General features: G+C 44.9%; 1 protein-coding gene across 1 annotated transcript in view; it reads right to left on the bottom strand.

The window, feature by feature from the left end:
• Positions 1–244: 244 nt before the first annotated feature.
• LOC116648510 (POU domain, class 6, transcription factor 2-like) overlaps positions 245–20,378 on the bottom strand; it is a 151,547-nt gene continuing 131,413 nt past the window's right edge. The window contains exons 5-7 of the mRNA XM_032430507.1: positions 13,403–13,571; positions 4,498–4,666; positions 245–1,102 (exon numbers count right to left, since the gene is read on the bottom strand). Coding sequence (XP_032286398.1) covers positions 598–1,102; positions 4,498–4,666; positions 13,403–13,571 — 843 coding nt within the window. The 3' untranslated portion in view covers positions 245–597. The remainder of the gene's footprint in view (positions 1,103–4,497; positions 4,667–13,402; positions 13,572–20,378) is intronic.

Genomic DNA, 20,378 nt, shown 5'->3' on the forward strand with positions numbered 1-20,378 from the left:
TGGTTAATAGGGTTTCAGAGTGAATCAGCACTTAGAACCTGAAAGAACGCAGTTCCTCCTCCAGGTGGCAGGCTTGTATTCGCTTGGAACAGATGCAAGTTTTTTGTTTTGTTGTTGGGTTTATTATTTTTTTCTTTCTTTCTTTCTTCCTTTTTTGTTTGTTTTTTTGGTTTAGTTGTTTTTCTTTTTCCTTAAAATGTGTTCACATTTTCATAATATACAGAAAAAAGTATGTGGTTATTTGGTTTGCTTTAAGTCCATTAGAAAATTGGCTTCGGGGAGACGGGCGGGCCAGGGGACTATCCTACCACACACACCTGCAGGTGCGGTGTGTGCCTTGTTTAAAAATTTTTTAAAATGTTTTTTTTTTTTCTTTTTGGAAAACCAAAGGACACGTATAAACCATTCTGTCCACTTGGTAGTTTTCTTAGTCTCTTTACTTACAAGGGTGACGACTGGGGCTCTCTTTCGACTTTATTTTCAATGTAGTCTTTTTCTTCTTCTTCTCCTTCTTCTCATGAATTCTGATTTGTGGCGTCCGAGGGCGGAGTTTAAGTTTCTGTGGGTTTTGCTTCTGCTTGCAGGCTGGGTGTCTTTTTAGGAGTTTTCTTCCAGAGAGTCTGTCAAGGGCTCCAGGGGGACCGCCGTGGCCGGCTCGTGCTGTTTTAAGCGCTTAATTGTGTTCTTCAGGGCTTGCCTCTTATTGCAGAACCAAACTCTAACTACTTCCCGGTCATAGTTCAGCTTCTCGGCAATCTCGGTCATTTCCTGCCCAGAGGGGTGTGTGTTCTTCTCAAAGTGGGCATTGAGGATCTCAAGGGCCTGGGGTGTGAACGAGGTGCGCCGCTTGCGCTTTTTGGATGGCTCACTCCCGATAAACTCGGTCAGGTTCTGCATACCTGCTCGATGGCGGGCCTCAGCCTCAGCCATCCACCGCTCAAGCACCGGCTTGATCTTCTGGGCACTTTTAGGGGTGATGTCCAGCTTTTCAAACCTGGCAGGATACAAAAGGCCAGGGTTCAGTTTGGCTGTCAGACTGCTAGCTATAGTGTTCTCTTGGGCTTCCTGTGGTAGGAAAAAGTGGCTTCTCAGGATGGTGTGTCTGGGGGGAGAATTGAGAAAGAACAGTCTTACACTGAGTCCTCTGCCAGGGTGGGCCTCCTGCCTGCCTGCCTGCCTGACCGCCTGGCAGAGCGAATTCACTCCGGATGAGCAGCCAGCTGCAAGGTAGCCGTCCCCCCCGCTTAAGCCAGCGCCACCCACCCCGCATGCATGTTCATGCCCCGCATGCAGCCCGCACAGCCACACGGATGGGGGTGGGGAAGGGTGCAGACGGCAGGACCCGCGAGCCACCACGATGGAAACAGAAATGACCCGCCCGAGGGGCGTCGGAGACAGCAGCTGTCATGTTCTTTCATTTAAAACGACTCTGTTGTATGGCTTCCGTTTGGTTTTCCTGAAACCCCTCCCATGGACTCTATTATGAAAATGTTGTAAGTTACCAGTCAGTTACCAAAATGTTGTAAGTTACCAGAGTCAGGGATGAGGGCTGGGACGGTTCTTTTCATCTCTGTTTAGTGTCTCATTTTAATCCCTCCCTCTCTCTCTCTCTCCCTCTGTCTCTCCCCCCCACCCCTGCTCTCTCTCTGGTAACAAACAATTTGCACCATATGTCAGTTAACAACTTGCCCGCTTTCCAGGTAAAACACGGCCTGTTGCTACTTTACTGGGGGGACTCAGCAGCTGGACACCTTGTAATTGCTACGAATAACCCCCTCCCCGGATGTGCGAAGGCCACCTTATGCCTTTCAAACGCTGTCCAGCGTAATGGGGTACTTTGGCACCAGGACATCAAGCTGTGTTTAATGTGTGATATCTGCAAACAGTACTCCCATGATATCATTTTCTGTAAATGAGGTCTTCTATGTATCAATCGCCATCAGCAATTCTTTGCTACACTGATTTTAAAAAATATGAAGCATCCCGGGACAAAATTACATGGAGTGTTTTAAGAGGTCATCCTGGTATCCAATTCAGCCTCATGCTCAATGAAATACACAGAAGTGCTAGTTGCTTTTATTCCTTCGTTTGTTTATCCTAAATCCAAATTCACGGCCCTCCCGTATGATGACTTCGGATACACAGATCTCCTCTTTGGATACACTCTTTTTAAGTGTTCAGTGTATTGGAAGACAACCGTCTGACTGCAGAGTGCATCTTATAGAGCTAAAATGAACCTGCTCCGCCAGAGTATGCTTTGTAAGGACGCTTGCAGAAGGACACAAAAGGATAGGCTTCCTTTACGGGCCATAATCTTATCTTTGACACAGCATTTTAGATATTGCGATAAGCAGTGCAAACAGTATCGAGTTTTAATGTGATTTCCATAGCATCGCCTTCCCTGTAGAGTTCAAGGGGTTATTTATTTTTTTATAAAACCCAACTTCCACTACTGATCAAAGGGGGAAGAAGTACATTTCGCTTTCAATAGAAAATGAACTAATCGTCTAATTTCATTGAATGAGCTTGCCACAAAGCTCTAACTGTGGTGGTAATTTGCTACCTACCACATTTTACCATAAAAGCTACAGAGCTTAAACTCTGGATAGTGTGACAACAGGCTTCACAGTGCCTCGGTGTGAGGGACAAAGCTTGCAATAGGGATGGTCAGCGTGTGGGTGGTGTTTCCTTCTCTGCGTCTCTGTTAAGGAGGCACTTGTCGGAGCCGTGCCTGGAAGTCACCATCGCTCATAAGTGACACCTGGGTGTGCAGGCTCAAATGCAGATTCTTTCCCTCCCCTTCAATAAACGTGAATCGTTCCAATGTCAGATCTCCATCTCTCTCAAGACTTTCATTTTTTTTTTCTCTTGGTCGTTAGCTCCTAAAACTAGCTCACCCAGACCCTAGCAGCTAGAGAAAGGCTGTAAAGTCAAGGCTTCTGGCACATTCTGGCATACGGTGAATTCCCAGGGTCTCTCTCTCTCCATTTCAGCCATAGCTTTCTTGGCTTCCCCTGGGGGAGACTTTAGAAATCTACATATTTGATTGGGAATGCCTTAGACACTCTATGGGTGTTGGTGAAAACATTAGATGGCACTTAAGCCAATAAAAGGAAATCACGTTTTAGGACTAAAAATAAGCCAGAGAGGACATCAGCAAAAATAACAAATGGACAACTTAAAAAAACCTGTGGCTGCCTTCATCACAAGGCTGTCAAGATGAAACAAAATTAATGTTTCCCAACAGGGAGCAACGGTATTCATATCATTGATGCTGCTTGTTAGAGTTGATGTTCCGTCGGTGTTGTTGGGAATAACATATACAAGCCTTGAAACAAATTTCCCAGCAGTAGTATCCTTGTATAGACTGAATAAAGGTTATTTTCTACAGGGAGGTATCTTATAAGAAAAAACAGTAGGGGAGACCATAGAAGTGAGAGGATCCTATGGCGCTTTTTGTATTTAACAACAATCAATGGGTTTTATGGAAAATCATTGAGCAAAATGTGAGCTGCAAGCTACTACCCCATACTGATGTTATTTATAACCTTAGTCTTAAACTGCAGGAAAAGTACACTTCCGTCCTTTGGGGAATACATTAAAAGTATAAAGAGCAGATAAAAAGACAGCATTTCATGGATCACCAAGAACAAAATCCACTTAAATGAGTTTAGAGTTGGTTTCTTGGCTTTTCCTGATGGAGGAGGACTCATAAGGCATTGCCCAAGAGGAAAAAGCTCTTACAGAAGTGCCTTTGTTACCTCATGCATAAACATGGGATTAGTGCAACACACACACACATACACACATGCATGGGATCTGCTGCTGGCGGCTTGACCCAGATCAACTTGAACACAACCAAGGCTGGATTCTGTCATTTATTTTTTTTTTTGGAGGGGTGGGGACAGGGTAAGCCAGATTCTCACTACCCCTTTCTGAGCCACGTAAAGCAGCTGCTTCTTTGAAAAAAAAGGGGAGGGCCTTTAGCGTTGTGTCTGGGAAGGCAGTGTTAAAGCATTCCTTTGCGGTCACGAGATGGTTAATTTTCTTTTTAAGGTGTATTTCCTTGGAAAAATCCCGATAGCCGTCCCTGGGCCGAAATGGGGGGAGTGTTAACACCCGTTGGGACAGGCAGCTTTATGGCTTTTGCTCAGGATACCTGTCTGCGGACAGGAGATGGGGCGGGGGGGTCTCAGCTGCGTAGGAGCGGGGGTCCAGAAGGAAACTTCTGGCCCGCGGTGGGGGATTTCCAATGACACTGCCTTCTTTGTGAGTTGACAGGAGTTATCAAGCCAGGCCCCCGCATCTGCTTTAGCACCTTCGTTTCTGTCCATGTCACCGATTCCAACGTATAAGCCCCCCCAGCCCCCCCCCCCAAACTTAGTTCCCATACTCTACCCCTCCAGCTCTGCCCACCCGAAGAAGAAAAGCTGAGCCATGAGGACAAACGAGGCCCAGGCCGGCCAGGAGAGGTGACAGCATGTGGGCACGGGTTACCTGCAGATGGCCGACTGGCTGTACGCGGGGCCCTCTGTGGCACTGAGAGCCTGTCCCACCTGAGTCTGGGTCAGGCCAAGGGACAGGCGCCGGATTTTAAAAGCTTTGGCAAATTCTCGGATCTCCTCCAGATTAACCCCATCCACCTCACCCGCTGCCGTTTGAGGATCTGTGGAGATGTTTTTAAAAATAGGATCAATACGTCAACACACACCCAAGCAATATCTGTTTATTACGGCTTCTAAGAAAGTGGCTCTCTTTAACAGCAGATGGTGGGGAAACTGACATTGTAGAATGTTCTCTTTGTCTCCCGAGTGAGGCACCCAGGGCCCCATCCTCAAGGCCTTACACCTCCACAAATCACCCCTGGGGATGTTTCTATCCCAGATAAAACCACAGGTAGTTCACACACGGCCACTTCCAAGATACAAGAGCGTGTTCCCCTGGGCTTAACGCGTCACAACCAGGGCAGGGAGGCGTGAGCTAGGGGATGCGACTCCATTTTGCCCATCGATAGGCTCAAATATTGTGCAAAAACATAAATAGGGTAAGGTTTCAATTTGAAATGTCTTAATTGGGTTCTTTAGGGCTAAAAATTGCCCTTGAGAAAAAGAGGATTTTGTTTTGTCCTTCACCAGATCACTGCGGCAGGCAGGCTAACAGATGGTAATGTTGTCTAATTTCTTACGTTCCTGTTAGCCCCTCGGAAGAGCATGCTTATGAAGCTGTGAGAATAATATTGTATCCCCGCCCCCCCGCCCGTAGCAGTCTACTGACACGATGCCTTTGTCCCCTAAAAGGGCACATAATAGAAAATGCCTACTGCAGGAAGGCTCCTTTGGTCCCGGATAACACGGTCAATTTAGGACTTATCAAGGGAAATGACACAACAGCTGGAGAAGGAACCCCCCCCCCCTTCCCGCTACTGATCCCCGGATAAATGATAAATGAAAGCATAAACCAAGCTGGAGACAGCATGGGTTGGGGATAGGGGAAGATTTCAAAGTGCTGCTCGCTCCTGCCTGGAGCGAAGCCCTTCTCCCTGCGAGCTGACTCTATTGTTCTCCACCTCATTCCTCGCACTTGGGTGAAAAGTTTTTCGCTTCCTCTTTCTGCACAATAATCCATCAATTTCAGTAAATTCAAGTGCTTGTCTAGGGACTTTGGTGGACTAGATTCATCTTCCGGGCTCAGGGCTACAGAAACTCCTGTTGTCGAAAGAGAAATAAACATTTGCATTTCAAGGGCCAGTTGTTCAAAGACTTTTGAATAAACATGTTAGTATCTGTGGGGGACTTGGAGCTTCCAGTCCAGGTCTTCTCATTACGGGGGAAATGGACTCTGTCAGTAGGATCTGCAATACACTTATGCACGGTACCTTCTTTATCTTCACGTTAAAAAATGTCCTGTAGAATTTTTGCATGTCATTCGTTGTAAGTTTGTCGAGGAAAGATTGAAAAGTGGTACAACCACTGGGACCCTGTGAATATTTCTTAAGTGACTCCTGGGCGTCCTACTGAGTGTTAAGGGGGAACAAGAGAACTGGGTGGGTAAACTCCAGCCTCTATGGAGTTTACAGTCTATAGGGGGTTGGGGCTCAATATTATGAATGAGAATCAATTCCTGAAAAATACCAGGCTGAGCATAATCAAGAACTAACGGTGTCACCCCCACAGCAGAATTTACAGAGAAGGGAGAGGTGACAGTGGGTCCTGCCCAATGGGCAGCTGTCGCAGAATGGAGGGGCCACATCTGGCCTGTGGGAGCAGCGTGCACATAGGCAGGAGCAAAGCACTGTGGGGGTGCCCGCAAGCCGTTTAGCAGGCTGGACTGGGGAGCTTGTGCTAGGAGTGGAGGATATTTCAGTGTAGGACATCGAGAATCTGTGTCCGTGCGCACGGGCAGAGGGTGACTACAAAACTGATTAAGATTAATTACAATCTTGCTTTTTCCCCCCTCCAAATTCCCCCCAGAGGGCTGGCAACCCTGGTTAAAGAAAGACTTGTTTGGGTTGTCCTTGGGAGAGGCTGCCCTCTGGATCTTAAGTCCCCCCGTGCAGCAGCCTGGAAGAAACTTCAAGGGTTTGCTAAGGATTCTGGGAAGTCACGTCCACGCACACGGCAGCCTGGAGCCTCTTCTCTCATTTCTTCCTTCAAACATCCCTAGAGCAGAAGTTGCAAATGAGCAGCTTGCACATACAACTCAGCTTTCCTAGAGCTTACAAGTTTTTGGAATTGCCAACATTTAAACATTGGGAGGTTTCTCAAGAAAAACATTTCCTTTTTTTTTTTTTTAGGTTCTTTTGAAATGTTTAGAAGGTTTGGCTGCACCAGGCCTCCGTTGGCACTTACTTGGGAACGATCAGTCATTTAGAACTGGTTCTGGCTGCCTGTTCAGCTCCTCATCGGCAGCTCTCCTGAGACCTGCTGCCTGGCTCAGCCTGTTTTGGGGACTCTGCGTTCAGAGTGTGCATTCCCAACGGGGTGGTTCTGGGCCCCCCCCCCCCCACAGAGGGCCGCGGCACATAAACAGTACAGATGTGCAGTAGATCTGTGATATTAACGTTTCACGGGGGAAGGAGGGTAACAGGGATTTAAAAAAGCATAAAAGGGCTTCTTGTGGGGGAAGGAGGTGATGATAAAATAGTAGTTGAGAAGCTCTGGTTTGGAACAGAGCCGGCCACTTGGCACAGACGGACACGGGGAGGCCTGGCCTCCTGCCGGGAGAGAAGGCTGAGAGCCTTTCCAGCGTGGGCAGGGGAGATGCAAAACCCAGGGTGAAAAATTGGAAACTGGAGACTTTCCTTATAACGATATGGCTTTTAGGATGGTGCTCTTCTTCCTTTGGCAGGACTAGGAGTCACCTGATGGGGCCCAGGACATACATTTTGAACAAGTGCCCCAGGTGATTCTGAAGCAGGGGATCCCTTGACCCCACAGACAGGGGCCTTCTCTATGTTTCTGGCCTGCCCGAGTCTAGGCATGGCCCCCTCTGCAAACTGCTGTCTTCTCTCCACTCTTTACCATCCTTCTTCACCGGGTTCCACTACACAGAAAAGTTGCTGTACCACCTGTGTAAGAGTGATGAGCCAAAGAGGCGCTGTGAGGGGGGACCCCTGGGCAGGCACCCCATCCCATACCCTTCCCCAACCCCAACTCCACCATTTATGGCAAGTGGCAAATGCCTGGGTGTCAGCGGGCTGGGGTTGCCAGTGTAGTCTGGAGCTAGGGGGAGAGTTTTTCTCTGAGCAAAGCTAAGTAGCCCTTGTGGGAAGTAAATTTGTTGCCTTCTATTAGCTCCCTCTCTAGATCAACAGGAATCAACTGAGTTACGCAGCACATGCGGGGCGGGTCTTTGATCTCGAAGAATCCTGTGTTCTGCTTCAGCCCTGTGGCCTGTGCAGCTTTCTGACTTGGGTGGCAATTTTATGTAAATCCGTTCTATCTTACTTCTTCCCTTCCCCTGCTGCCTTTAATGCTTATGTCGTCTTCCTGGTTCCCCGAGACTAGCAACTAAATCTTGCTTGTGCCAGATTACTGACGATAACCAGAGTTGAACTGAAAGCTGTGGACTCTTACTCCCTGCACTGACTGACTGTCGAAGGCTTCACTCTAAAGCTCGGAGAGGTGGCTCCCTGCCCCACTGAGCCCAGGCTCTTCCATGCGGCTCCAGACAAACACTCATCACACCACGAAGCTGAGTTCCTTCTTCCTCTTCTCACACGTTTTCCTTCTTGTCTTTTCCCTCGTTCTACTTAGAGAGCTGATGAGATAGGAATTCTGTGAAATTTAAACAGGTTGATGATCTGTTGGATAAAGGCCCAAGGAAGGGAAATCGGTATCTCCTTCTTTGCACAATTTGTTAATTGCTGGAGATGAGCTTCCTGGTTTTCCTTATATTGTTTTTCTTACCCATAAAATCAGGTGGTAAAATGTCTTACTACAGTTTTCTCCGTGAGTCCCAAGACTACAAAGGCCCCCAGCCCCATGCAAAGAAGGGGCCCACCCATGAACAAAAATCAGTTTCACCCTGATTACAGCATGTGGGACTTGTTTTCACACTTTGGGAGAATTCATGAGGTGGTGTCCGTAAGGTGTTTTTGAATTGATAAAAAAAATTTATGCTTTTTTTTTTGATCCTAAAGTTTCTGTCTTAAACTCTTGAGGATTCCGCCCCTCCCACTGTTGGAACAATAGCCCTTCCTTAAGGGATATATGCTTTTCTATCTGAGGAGGGGAAACGAAATGGGAGCCTCTTCCCTGGGATGTGACTTCAGCTCTCAGTCTGGCTCAGAGGTTGACATTCCATCCTGGGATAGCTCAGTCTGGTTTTCCCTCATCCAGTCTCCTGGCTCAGGGAGGTTGGGTTAATTTCAAGGAGGATTCTGAGGCCACCTTGATGGGGACGGGGACCTCAGAGGGATCTCTCAGATCCCCTACTGGGTCGATCCAGCACTAGGGCAACCCGGTCTGGGATTTCTCTGCATTGAGGAGGAAGTGACACCTTTCAGAGAAATTTGCTCCAGATGAAGTCAGCCCAATATATTAAGTACAGGTTCAGGAAGCCACAAGAAGGATTGCCAGGATCTGCCCCAAATCTGACCCTTGCTAGAGGAGCCAGAAGATCAATCTATATAGAGATTAACTGGCCCAGAGATTTAGAATCAACTGGCATTGAAAACTGGCAGGATTTCATAAGCATGACGTTTCCCAAACCAAATCTGGAATGCAAGGGCTGAGAAATAAAAGATTTTTTATGGGAACTAAATGCAAATTGGGTGAAAACAATCCTGTTCTGCAGAATCTGGTTGTATGGTCACTGGGTCCATACCGAACTGAGCGCTGAGGATGGACCGGCACAGATGTTTTGTTTTGTTTACTTTTTAAAATTTAGCTCCTTCCACCAGTTGACGTGGACATCAGTATAACAGGTTGCTAACTGGGTCGAACCGTCACCGTCCATCAACATCATCCTTCTACAACCTCTGCTTGTGGGATTTTTCTATGAAAAATATGCAACTTTAAAGAAGCTGCCAAGTATGAATTAACGGTCTTATGTAAACACCCATCTGCTTTTTTATGCTATTCTCACAGCAAATAATAGGCATATTTACCAAATATTTCTGAGAAATAAGAAACCACTTAAGAACGTGCAATGTAATTTGGGAGAACAGTTTACTTGTAATATGGTGACTACATTGTGGAAAATAGTGTGAGTTGTGATCATGGGAATCAGGGGTACCATAAGCTATTACCATGCATCTTTATGTTCACTTTATGGTTTGTTTTTTCTGGTAATAGCCAGCGGTCCTTTGCTGTCTGAAGAAATCAAGTTTACTGGCCAGGGGTTTAAAGAGTGTGTACTGAAAAACAAAACAAAACCAAACTCAGCAAAGAATTAAAAACCCCAAAATCTACCTATTTTTAAACAATACTGTGTAAATCTTGAGCCAGTTTGGGACATTTCTCAAGTCATTTGTTTGACTCTGTTAGACTTTCCAAAAGCCCTGCTTATAGAAACTGTATTTACTTCTGATGACTGTGGCGACCGAGCAAGGTATAACACAGGGCAAGCTGTGTGGGAACAGCGAACAGGTACCTACCGCAGGTGTTCTTGGGAGTAAGGAGTGTGCTTATTTGGTAACACTGAGCTCAGGTGTGGTGTTCTTTGCACATGAAGATCCCGTTATCATTGCTAAGGCATTAACTCTGTGTTCTTTTGCCTGGAGTGGGGAAGATTTGGGGGTGACTTTTGGTTCCGTTTTCTCTGGAACAGTGGCAAGTTGTGCAGCACTATGGTGCCAATATTTGACCATGGATGTGGGAGGGTTCATTGACCAAGGTCTTGACCACAAGTTCAAGTCCAGGTTGACCTGGCCTTGGTTTCTTAGAGGGATTTGTTGATTAACCATCCAACTCAATTCAAGAATTATTTATTCTAGCAAGTCTTTCTGTTCTGTCTCAACCTCTAAAACCAAGTTAACTATCAACTGTATTGCCATAGTCCCTGTTCATGTGTTGATCATAGTGTTCATTTCCCTTTATTGTAACTGTGTTTCTTTGTTACCAGTTCATGACCTCCCCCAGGGCAGGGAGCCCATCTTGCTTATTTTTGCTTTCTTAATTTCTATTCCTGTGCTTGGCATATACATGGCACTGTGTTTTTATTTTTAAGTTGACAGCCTCTGATGAAACTACCCTTTTGTTCCCCTGTAATTTCATCTGTATCACAACTACATCTGAAGTAGGGGTTTGGTCTCCCCATATTATCCTATCTGCAGGTTTGGTGTAGTTTCATCTCAGACAAAAATAATTTTAAATGGATATTTCATGCTTGACTATGACTTCAATATATGCACAATGTTTAGTTTTTCTCTTTATATTAGCTCAGGGAAAACCCTGTGCTTTAATTGTAAGGCATAGGTCCAGGCTTTTAAAGAATTATTTGAGGAATATTTAGGTGATTTGACATATACTGTCATTCAAATGTCACTGGATAAAATTCAGGGGTAAGCGTCCGATTTCTGAAGGCTGCTGTGCTGTGCAGCCTGTGTATGACCCATTGGGTTATCATCCTGGTCCTGCCACCCATTGGATTTGTCACACAGTGTCACAGCCTCTCAACCAAGACGGGATGTGGTCCCTCTGACAGAAGACGGCCAAAATGGGTAGTACTTTCAGGATCTAACCGATGTCAGTTTCAAGATCTGCAAATGAGGATTTCTATGACCTCACTGTATTAAAATGGGCACAGTATTGAAGTGCTCTGAAAACCCTTCTTTACAAGTCAAGTCTTAAACAGAGATTGGTTGGGAGAATCAGCATCAGAGAAATGCTCTGTGTATCATTCATTGTGTAGCTGGGTTTTGAGACAGAAGGAAATCAATTAAACAACATGCTCAAAATCGGTAACAATTTTAAGCCCAGGAGTGGGTTTGTATAAAGTCTGACCCCCAGGGGGACTGCTTGCACCTCCCCTATATCTGCTGGAGAAGGCTCCTCATTCAGGCTCTGCATATGAGTTTGGAGTTTCCTGCCTCAAGTGCATATGGTAAAGGAGTCTCTGTCCCATTCTTTATATTTCATATCAGGATATGTAATATGGTTTACTCATTATACACCCGGAACTTAGATGCCCCATTGGCAACCGTGCAGTTGAAATTCCATCTGTCCCATTAAGTAGCTCTGTGATGGATTTCTGAAAAAGGCTGCTCCTTTCCTGACCAGTTCGAGACAAGTGACTAGAGAGAACCCGGTATCATCCATCTGTCTGTCTGTGTGTTCAGCCACTCATTCATCTCCAACATGGACTGTTTACATTGTGTAAAATACTGTGTTTGTGGGATGATTTGTACTTTATTTCATATTTACCTTATTTCTTCTCTGTAAGATATTTGATCTCAGTTCCTTTTCTTACAGGACCAAAGCTTAAAGCCTATCCTAAATTTATGGCTGTGCTGCTATTTATAACTAGAGTATTTTGTGGAAACTTATGCAGAATATCGAATTGGAATGATGTTGAAATCTTTCCTAACACCCCTATGAGGAGTGTCTTTCTTGGGGAAAATCTGGCTATAATTAAATTAACTTTATTTATGATTTTATTCTAGTAAAACTAGAGTTTCTAGCCCAAACGAGAGGGGTTGTATATCTAAACAACCTATAATAACTGGTTGATGGCAAACTCCAATATGTACCCTGAAACTCTGTTTGGTGCTGACCCATCTTTGGGGTCAGGAGCCTCCAGGCTAGTTGAGATAGTTGGGCATTTTCATATCTTCCCATAAGTCCTCATTCTCTTCTCCATTCCAAATCCTTCTTGCCTGAATTATCCATATAATTGAACTTATATGTAGGTATGCACACACATATATATTCTTTTTTGGGGGGGTTGCTTGCATGGGGAGGGCATGGCAACCCTCCATTTTGCTTCTCATTACAGATGATACGTGAGGATCCCTGCTGTTCCTGTTATAACAAGTTATTCATGACACTTGATCAAACACAGATACTCAGATGTGTCTTTATTTTATGGCACAGGTATCTATGCAGTGCTTTAGCCCTTTAAACCTGTAATTACTGGATTTTCGGTTCCTGGAGAATTATAATCGAAGTGCGCATTCTGTGATTTTATTTATGGGTAAAAATTGCACCTGAAGGTGAACGACTAACCTGAAATCAGACCATTGTCCCATTCATCTCCACATGTTCTGATTTGCATGTGATACACACGCTGTCTTTATGTGGGGCCACATACCATTTCTAAACATTACATATATATGTGGCCCACTCAGGGAAGCAGACCTGCAGGCTTATTTCAGTTTATGAATGGTGGTTCAGAGATTTACCGTCCTGTTCCAGCCCGTGCAGCTTTCTCCACGTGCCCCTGGAGGCGGCTCATTGTGCACACACACCCACCCGCCCACGGGCACGGTCTCTTTTATTTCCTCTGACACCTACAAATAGAAGGCAGGAGACTTCAAACGCACGGAAAAGCAGCTTGACCTGCTGGCTGAGTACCTGTTGTTGGCGATTTCAGTTCTGAGCTCTGTGGCTTATGGCCTGCAAGCTGATCAGCTTCTCCCTCCTGAAAGCGGCAGGACTGACTCAGCATGGCAGAAAGCTCTTGAGATAGAGACCCGCCCCTGCGCGCACCCATCAAGGGGACGTGCTTTGGGGGCCTGTTTCCCTAAGGAACCATCTGGCCCTGGGTAGAGACCTTATTCCGGTATTGGCCTAGAAAGGCCGGGAAATTCCTCTTTGATGTTGAAAGAACAAGAGAAAGAAGGACGGAGGGATGGTGGGGAGAGAGAAAGGGAGGGGAGAGAGAGAGAGAGGAGGGAAGGCATTGCAGATAGGCAACAAGAAGACCACCATGATTTCACCGAGCCAGAAAGGATACTTACTGCTGACTAACTGGCCCACGCTCAAAGCTGAAGAAGAGGAGGATGAGGAGGAAGAAGAGGAAGCCTGCTGGATGGGGCTTTGAGACATGGATGCTTGGCTGTGAGCCAGGTGCAGAAGGCTGCTTTGGGAGGCTGCTTGACCCACTGACGTCTGCGAGGCTTGGTGGAGCTACATGGAAGGGGGATGTAAAAAATACACACGAGTGAGAAATCGGAGGGTGGAAATGCCAGGGGATAGAAGTTTCATCTGGGGTTGAAGCATTGTATTTCCAAGAACATTATACTGCTCAGGAACAATGCAAACTCTATACACAACTGGCAGGATTTTTTTTTTTTTTAGTATATAATATGTTGCAGCTTGCTTGACAGGCATTTTATTAGTAATCCTAAAGATATTATTAATTCCCTACCTGGCTTGCGGGAGCACCCAATTTTCTACCTTTCTCGACCACAGCATGTGGCTGGACTCTTTTCTGCCTGTTCACGCAATTACAGTGCACGTGACCGGCGGCCCAAGAGGTACAGATAAAATACAGCGCTTGCCGTCACCTCGGAGTGTGCAACTCAAGCTCACGGGTGTGGCTGCGCCCGACCAATTTGGCTTCTGTAACTGGTATTTTTAGGAAAGTTCCCATTTAGGCTGAGTGTGAATTGAGTTTGGGAACTTTCTGCTCTCCCCTCCCCCCTTGCCCCCCTATCAAAGAGTCTGGCTGGATTACTGTAAAGTGGGGAAGAATGTTCTCTGATGTCCTACAGGAAATGGAGAGAGAAGCTGGGGCAGCCGGGACAAAAATATCCAGTAGTATTTGTAGCTTTCAGTTGTCGCTTTCTTACTGCGTGCCACCCTGTGTTAAGGACTTTGATGCCCTTGCTCATTTCTTATATCGGCCTGTGAAGTGGGTACTATTTTAACCTCTCTTTTGCAGACAAAGAAGTGGAAGCTCTGAGAAGTTAAAGGGTTTTGTGGGTTCATCCGGTAGCTGTAGGGGGGCTGGTGTCTGGACACGTGTAGTCTGACCTTGGGGCTCGAGCTCTTAATCACCATGCCAGAAGCAAGAATTAACCTAATTTTCAAAATTCAGTGTGCCTCGAGAAAGGTTGTCTTTGTGTCCATTTATTCATGACTCCTTTAGAGGTTCTCAAAAGCCTGTTGTTCTGGGTGGTGAGGGAAGCCCAGCACAGCAGAGGAAGGTTGGAGGAAAGGGAAGTGATTGCAAGTACCAGGTCCCCTTGGAGGCCCAGGAGGGATCCTTCTCAATCTGTGCTTGCCCACCCCCCATGCCCGGAAGCTGACACAAAGGGGGCAACTCAAGACCCTGGACAGGTGCACGATCAGCCTTAGCCATTGCGCCCTTTGTGATTGGAGATAGCCCTCCTTGGTTTACAAATTGCTTTCGTGGCCATTGTCACATTCACACAGGTATAGCAGAGTCTCTATAAAAGGAAGTCAGCCTGGGAGTAGAATCAGGTTAGGCCCTGAACTTTGGTGGGCTCTCCCACCAAAGTTCACGGCCTGGCCTGATCTCTGACCACTTGCTCAGGATCTGACGGTCAGCCTGGGACATGTCAACTTCACATTTGTCACTGCCTTCCCTGTGTGTGTATGTTCATTTTTTCATTCAACTTCATCGAGAGATCATTTATACATAATAAAATACACCCATTTCAAGCATGCAGTTTGATGAGTTTTGTCAAATAGATACATCTGTGAAACCAGCATCGTCATCAAGACATAGGACCTTCCTTCCCATCATTCTGAAAAGTTCCCTCATCCCCTTCGCAATCAATTTCCCCCCAAGGCCCAGCCCCAGACAGCCACAATGGACTTTCTGTCACAATGGCCTCATTTGGCACGATTCTAAAAATGGAACCGTACAGTATGTACTCTTCTTTTATCTGGCTTTTTCTGCTGGGATACTGGTTTTAAGATTCGTTTTGTTGCATGTGTCAGCAGCATCATCCCTTTTTATTGCTGAGTAGTACGTATAGTATGTATTTGTAGTGTACATCTCTATACTTATATAGATATCTATGCCGCAGGTTGTTTATCCATTCATCTGTTGATGGACACGTGGGTTCTTTCCAGTCTGGGACCATTATGAATAGAGCAGTCATAAACACTTACGTACAAGTGCTTGTGTATACCTGTGCTTTCATTGCTCTTCTGTAAACACCTGGGAGTAGAATTGTGGAATTCCTTCATCTTACTATAAATGCACGTTGAACTTTTTTAAGAAACTACCGGACTGATTTTCAATGTGGTTGTAGCATTTCGTATTCCCACAAGAAATGTATGAAAATTCCAGTTGCTCTCTGTCCTTACCAATACTTGGGATTTGTCAGTCCTTTAAATTCCCTAACGTGTTTTTAACCATCAATTAACATTTTACCTGCAAACAACTGTTAGTAAAATGCTACTTTGGAAATGCATAAGGAGCTCTCTCTCCTTCTGGTCCCTCGTGGTAATGCTTTTGCTCCCCCGGGTTCACATGACATCCCTATGCAGCAGATATACACCTAGCATGATTATGGGGAGTAAATGACTGGCCCAAGATCATGTGGTTCGGAGCACATTAGAATCCGGGCTCTCATTCATAGCTCAGGGCTCCTTCCGGGATGCCATTTTGTCCCCCTTCAGAATTGCTTGAAGTTACCTTTCAAGTGAACATCCTTATAGTTACCGAACTGTGCTAAGTGGAGGCTATATTGTGAATAAAAGATAGTGATAATTGACACGGAACCCAAATTAATATGCATCAAGCATCTGCCCCAAAGTAATTAGCCAATCTGCCGAGCACATAATCAACAATTGAATCCAGTAAATTTTATTCTGTAGGGACACATATTAAAGATTAAATCTATTTTTAATTTACTTAATAAAAGGTGATGGATATTTGCATGTCAGTCTACCCCTTCTAACTTATTGAGTTGTCCTTCTAAATATTGTTACTTGACAAAAGCTTTTCACAGTTTTGAGTCACTGAATCATGAGATAGCCTTCCGTTTTACTATTCCATCAATATTTTATTGGCCCTGGGTGTGGTAAAGTACCATCAAGGAACTGGGTAAGACAATAATCAATTGAAATTTTTCTTCCTCAGATACAACTCAGTAGAGAAACAAATTAATGGGCTGCAGTCTCACTAAGGACACAAAAAAGCAAACTAGGGCTTATGCCTTAAGCTATGCAGCAGAAGAAATTCAAGAAGAAAGTAAAATAGTTCTTTTAAGAGCTTGTCCTGTGTCCACACAGTGAGAGAATGAGATGACTCTAAGATACCTAAGTATCTAAGAAAGATACATTTCTTCCAAAGTAAATACGCATTTTTTTTAGGACATTGGGGTTCTGCTTTCCCTCCAGAGTTTAACTAGACAATATGGAATAACCAAGAAAAATTCTGAAAAGTTCTTACTTGTCAAGAATCGAGATTATATAAGCAGTAGCTTCCTAACTGGAGCCCATATGTCTCATTCCAATGTAGGGAATGTATAGACATGTATCTGTTAATTCTAGAATCACTTGTAACTCCAGATGGAATAGCCTTTTGTACATATCAAAACGAGCCCAGAGACTGACCCTCTTTTATCACTTCTTCCCTCAGAAAAAGAGGATGTCAGAGTAACACTTCTCTTACTTCCCATCCCTAGCACTGTAATTCTTTCAGGTAAATGACAAAAAAAATAGCCTTATCTGTGATGTTCTTAGTTTAATGAGAAATATGCTTAAAAATATATGTATCATCGGAAAAATGAAGGGGGGGAATCGGAGGGGGAGACGAACCATGAGAGACTATGGACTCTGAGAAACAAACTGAGGGTTCTAGAGGGGAGGGGGTGGGGGATGGGTTAGCCTGGTGATGGGTATTAAGGAGGGCACGTACTGAATGGAGCACTGGGTGTTATACGCAAACAATGAATCGTGGAACACTACGTCAAAAACTAATGATGTAATGTGTGGTGACTAACATAACATAATAAAATTTAAAAATATATATATGTATCAAATAAAGAAAGGGAAAGCAGAGATTTAAGCTACTTCATGAAAGAACTTTGGGTTTCAATATAGAAATTTCAAAGACTTTAAATAAGCAACATTAGAATTAGATTTAATTCTGTTGTTTTTCAGACCCTGACTTAAATCTGAAAATCCTGTATTACTTATACTGTATAATTACTGGCAAAAGAAATAGGTATGTAAATGCCTCATACATAACTGGCCATAAAAAGTGGCATAGTTCACCAAAAGATAGTGCAGGGTATTAGGGAATAAGGAGAAGCCTGAACGAAAGGCTTCTTTCCTTTTCCTTCCTGGAGAGAAAGGGGGACTTAGGAGCTTCTATGAAGGTAGATGTTTTATTACATTGGCTTGATCTTGAGAGGCCAACTGTATGGATACCATTGATGAGATGCTTCCCACGGGTCTTTACGTAGACTTTTAAATTTTGGTATTAGCCCTCTTGGTTGGTATTGGTGTTGTCCTTACAGAAGACGAAACAGACTTAAGATGGCTTATCTGGGGTCACACAGCTGATATAACTGAGTTTTGAGTCCAGGGGAGTCTGACTCAGGAGCCAGCGCTCCTTCCAGCAGGCACACCACTGCCCCACTCCTGTCTACCCCTGGAGACAGGTATGAGTCAGGAAGACGGCAGGAAGCTCTAGCTGGATGGTGTGGGAACACATGAGATGTGTTCAAATTGGTCACGGTGAGCTACACGCTAGAGTTGATCAGCGCGAGCGTAGATCATGGTCTATCATTTTGAACATATCTCATCTGTTTCACTAAATATGACAATTTAAGTATTTTTCTAGTTTAGGATTATGTACTATAGGTCCTGAAGTATTTAAAAATGTCAGATTTTTTAGGAATACATGGTAGTCAGAGATGGCCAGAGCACTATGATTTTGGTGTCGTCTGGGACACATCTTGGATGGAGTCGCCTATAGATTGTCCTTTGCTTAATGTAATGAGCCCCAGTTATTTGTTGTACCTCAAATTTACTTTTCTCAGTATCCTGTTTATATGATCATATTTTCTATTTATTCACTATACCCCCACTGCACTGCCTAAAGGAGCTGGAATTTGTTTCCATCTAAGTTCGGGGAATCACTTTCTTGCCTTCTACTGAGCTGTAAGTCAGATGTAAATAGGCTGTGTTATGGGCTGAAATGTGTCCCACCCCAAATTCATATGATAAAGTCCTAACCTCCAGTATCTCAGAATGGGACTATAATTGGAGATTGGGTCTTCAAAGAGGTAATGAAGTTAAAACAAGGTCCTTAGGGCGGGGCTTCATCCAGTATGACTGATGTCTTTCAAAGAAGAGATTAGCACACAGACTGGTAGAGGGGGGAGACCACACAAGGACACAGGAAGGAGGTGACCACCTGCAAACCCAGGAGAGGGGCCTCAGGGGAAGGCATCCCTGCCTGACACAGTGATCTTGGACTTCTAGCTTCCAGAACTGTGAGACAATAAACTTCACCCTATCTATGGCACTCTGTCAGCCCCAAGCAGACTCATACAGGCTGAGAGCACAGAGCCAACAAAGCAAGAGAGGGAAGGGGCAGTTCATGTTAGCCTGGGGCTTTGCATTACCCAGGGAAGGAGGGAGGAATGTCCATCTCTTCCAGGAAATGACAAACAGGGAAGGACAGGATTCAGGGTCTGAAAATCTCCCTTCCTGTGGCCTGTGAGAGACTGGCTGCGTTGGTTTGTTTGTGTTGGTTGGAATTGCTGGGTGTTTAATATATTCAACAAAAGTAAATTCAAGTACAAGCACGCTTTACAGACGTTCTTGATTTTCTATGCCCTGGCTCCTTGTATAGCTTCCATGTGTAACACAGTATATCTTTAATAATGTTTTAATTTCTGGAATAAAGCATCTTCCAATTGAATCCATAATTGCTACAAAAATAAGTGGAGGTGACAAGTGTCTTGGAAAGTGGAATAAAATGCAGAATGTGCTAGACAAGTTGGAAAAATGAATGCATATAAACAGTATAATTCAAATGGAATTAAATATAGAGAGATTAATTTGGGGAAGGAAAAACACTCCAATTATGCCAAGGCAAAATGGAGGAGGTCTGGCCTTTTACAAGCATGTCAGGGAGCCATAATGAACCGCAGACTGAATCCCCAGGTGGTGCGATGAGAACGTGAACATGACCGCAAGAGTTCTAGCAGGAGCAAGAGCATGCAGGAGGACATCGTGATTCTCTGTCCCTGCACTGGCTGGCATTTTTCTGAGTACCTACTGTGTACCTTATAATAGCTCGAAGAGAAACGAAGTCAGTGGGTCTCAAGATTTAGCTTTCATCAGAATCACCTGGAAGGGCTGTTAAAACACAGATCATACCCCCCACCCTTGCCCGGGGGGGTCTGATGCATCTGGGATGGGGCTCAAGAATTTGCATTTCTAACGAGTTCCTAGGTGATGCTGATGGTTGGGGGCCCACACAAGGGTTTTGAAGGAGCTTCTCTTCAAAAAAGGGTAAAGGAAGAGGATTTATTATGTCCAGATGAGAGAAGCCACAGCCCAGATTTAATAAGAACCTTCAAGAATGAGGAGGACATAATGACTGCCTGAGAGTTACTGAGCTGCTTGTTCTACTGTGGGTAGGACAGAAGCCCAGATCTTAGATTTGCTAAGATTTAGGGTTTATATCAGGACAAGCTAGCTTGAAAAATTTTGAGGACCTGAAACATGACATTTAGTGGAGATTTGAATTATCTTTTGTAAGGCTTGAAAAAAGCAAGGAGGGAGCTGTCCTTTTGGCAGGGTCCAGGAGACTCTCTGGATTTTCTTTTCTTGTTTTTTAAAGATTTTATTTATTTGACAGAGAGAGAGACACAGCGAAAGAGGGAACACAAGCAGGGGGAGTGGGAGAGGGAGAAGCAGGTTCCCCACTGAGCAGGGAGCCTGATGCGGGGCTCAATCTCAGGACCCTGGGACCATGACCTAAGCCAAAGGCAG

The sequence above is a fragment of the Phoca vitulina genome, unplaced genomic scaffold (assembly GCF_004348235.1).
Source record: "Phoca vitulina isolate PV1807 unplaced genomic scaffold, GSC_HSeal_1.0 scaffold44, whole genome shotgun sequence".
Classification (NCBI taxonomy): domain Eukaryota; kingdom Metazoa; phylum Chordata; class Mammalia; order Carnivora; family Phocidae; genus Phoca; species Phoca vitulina.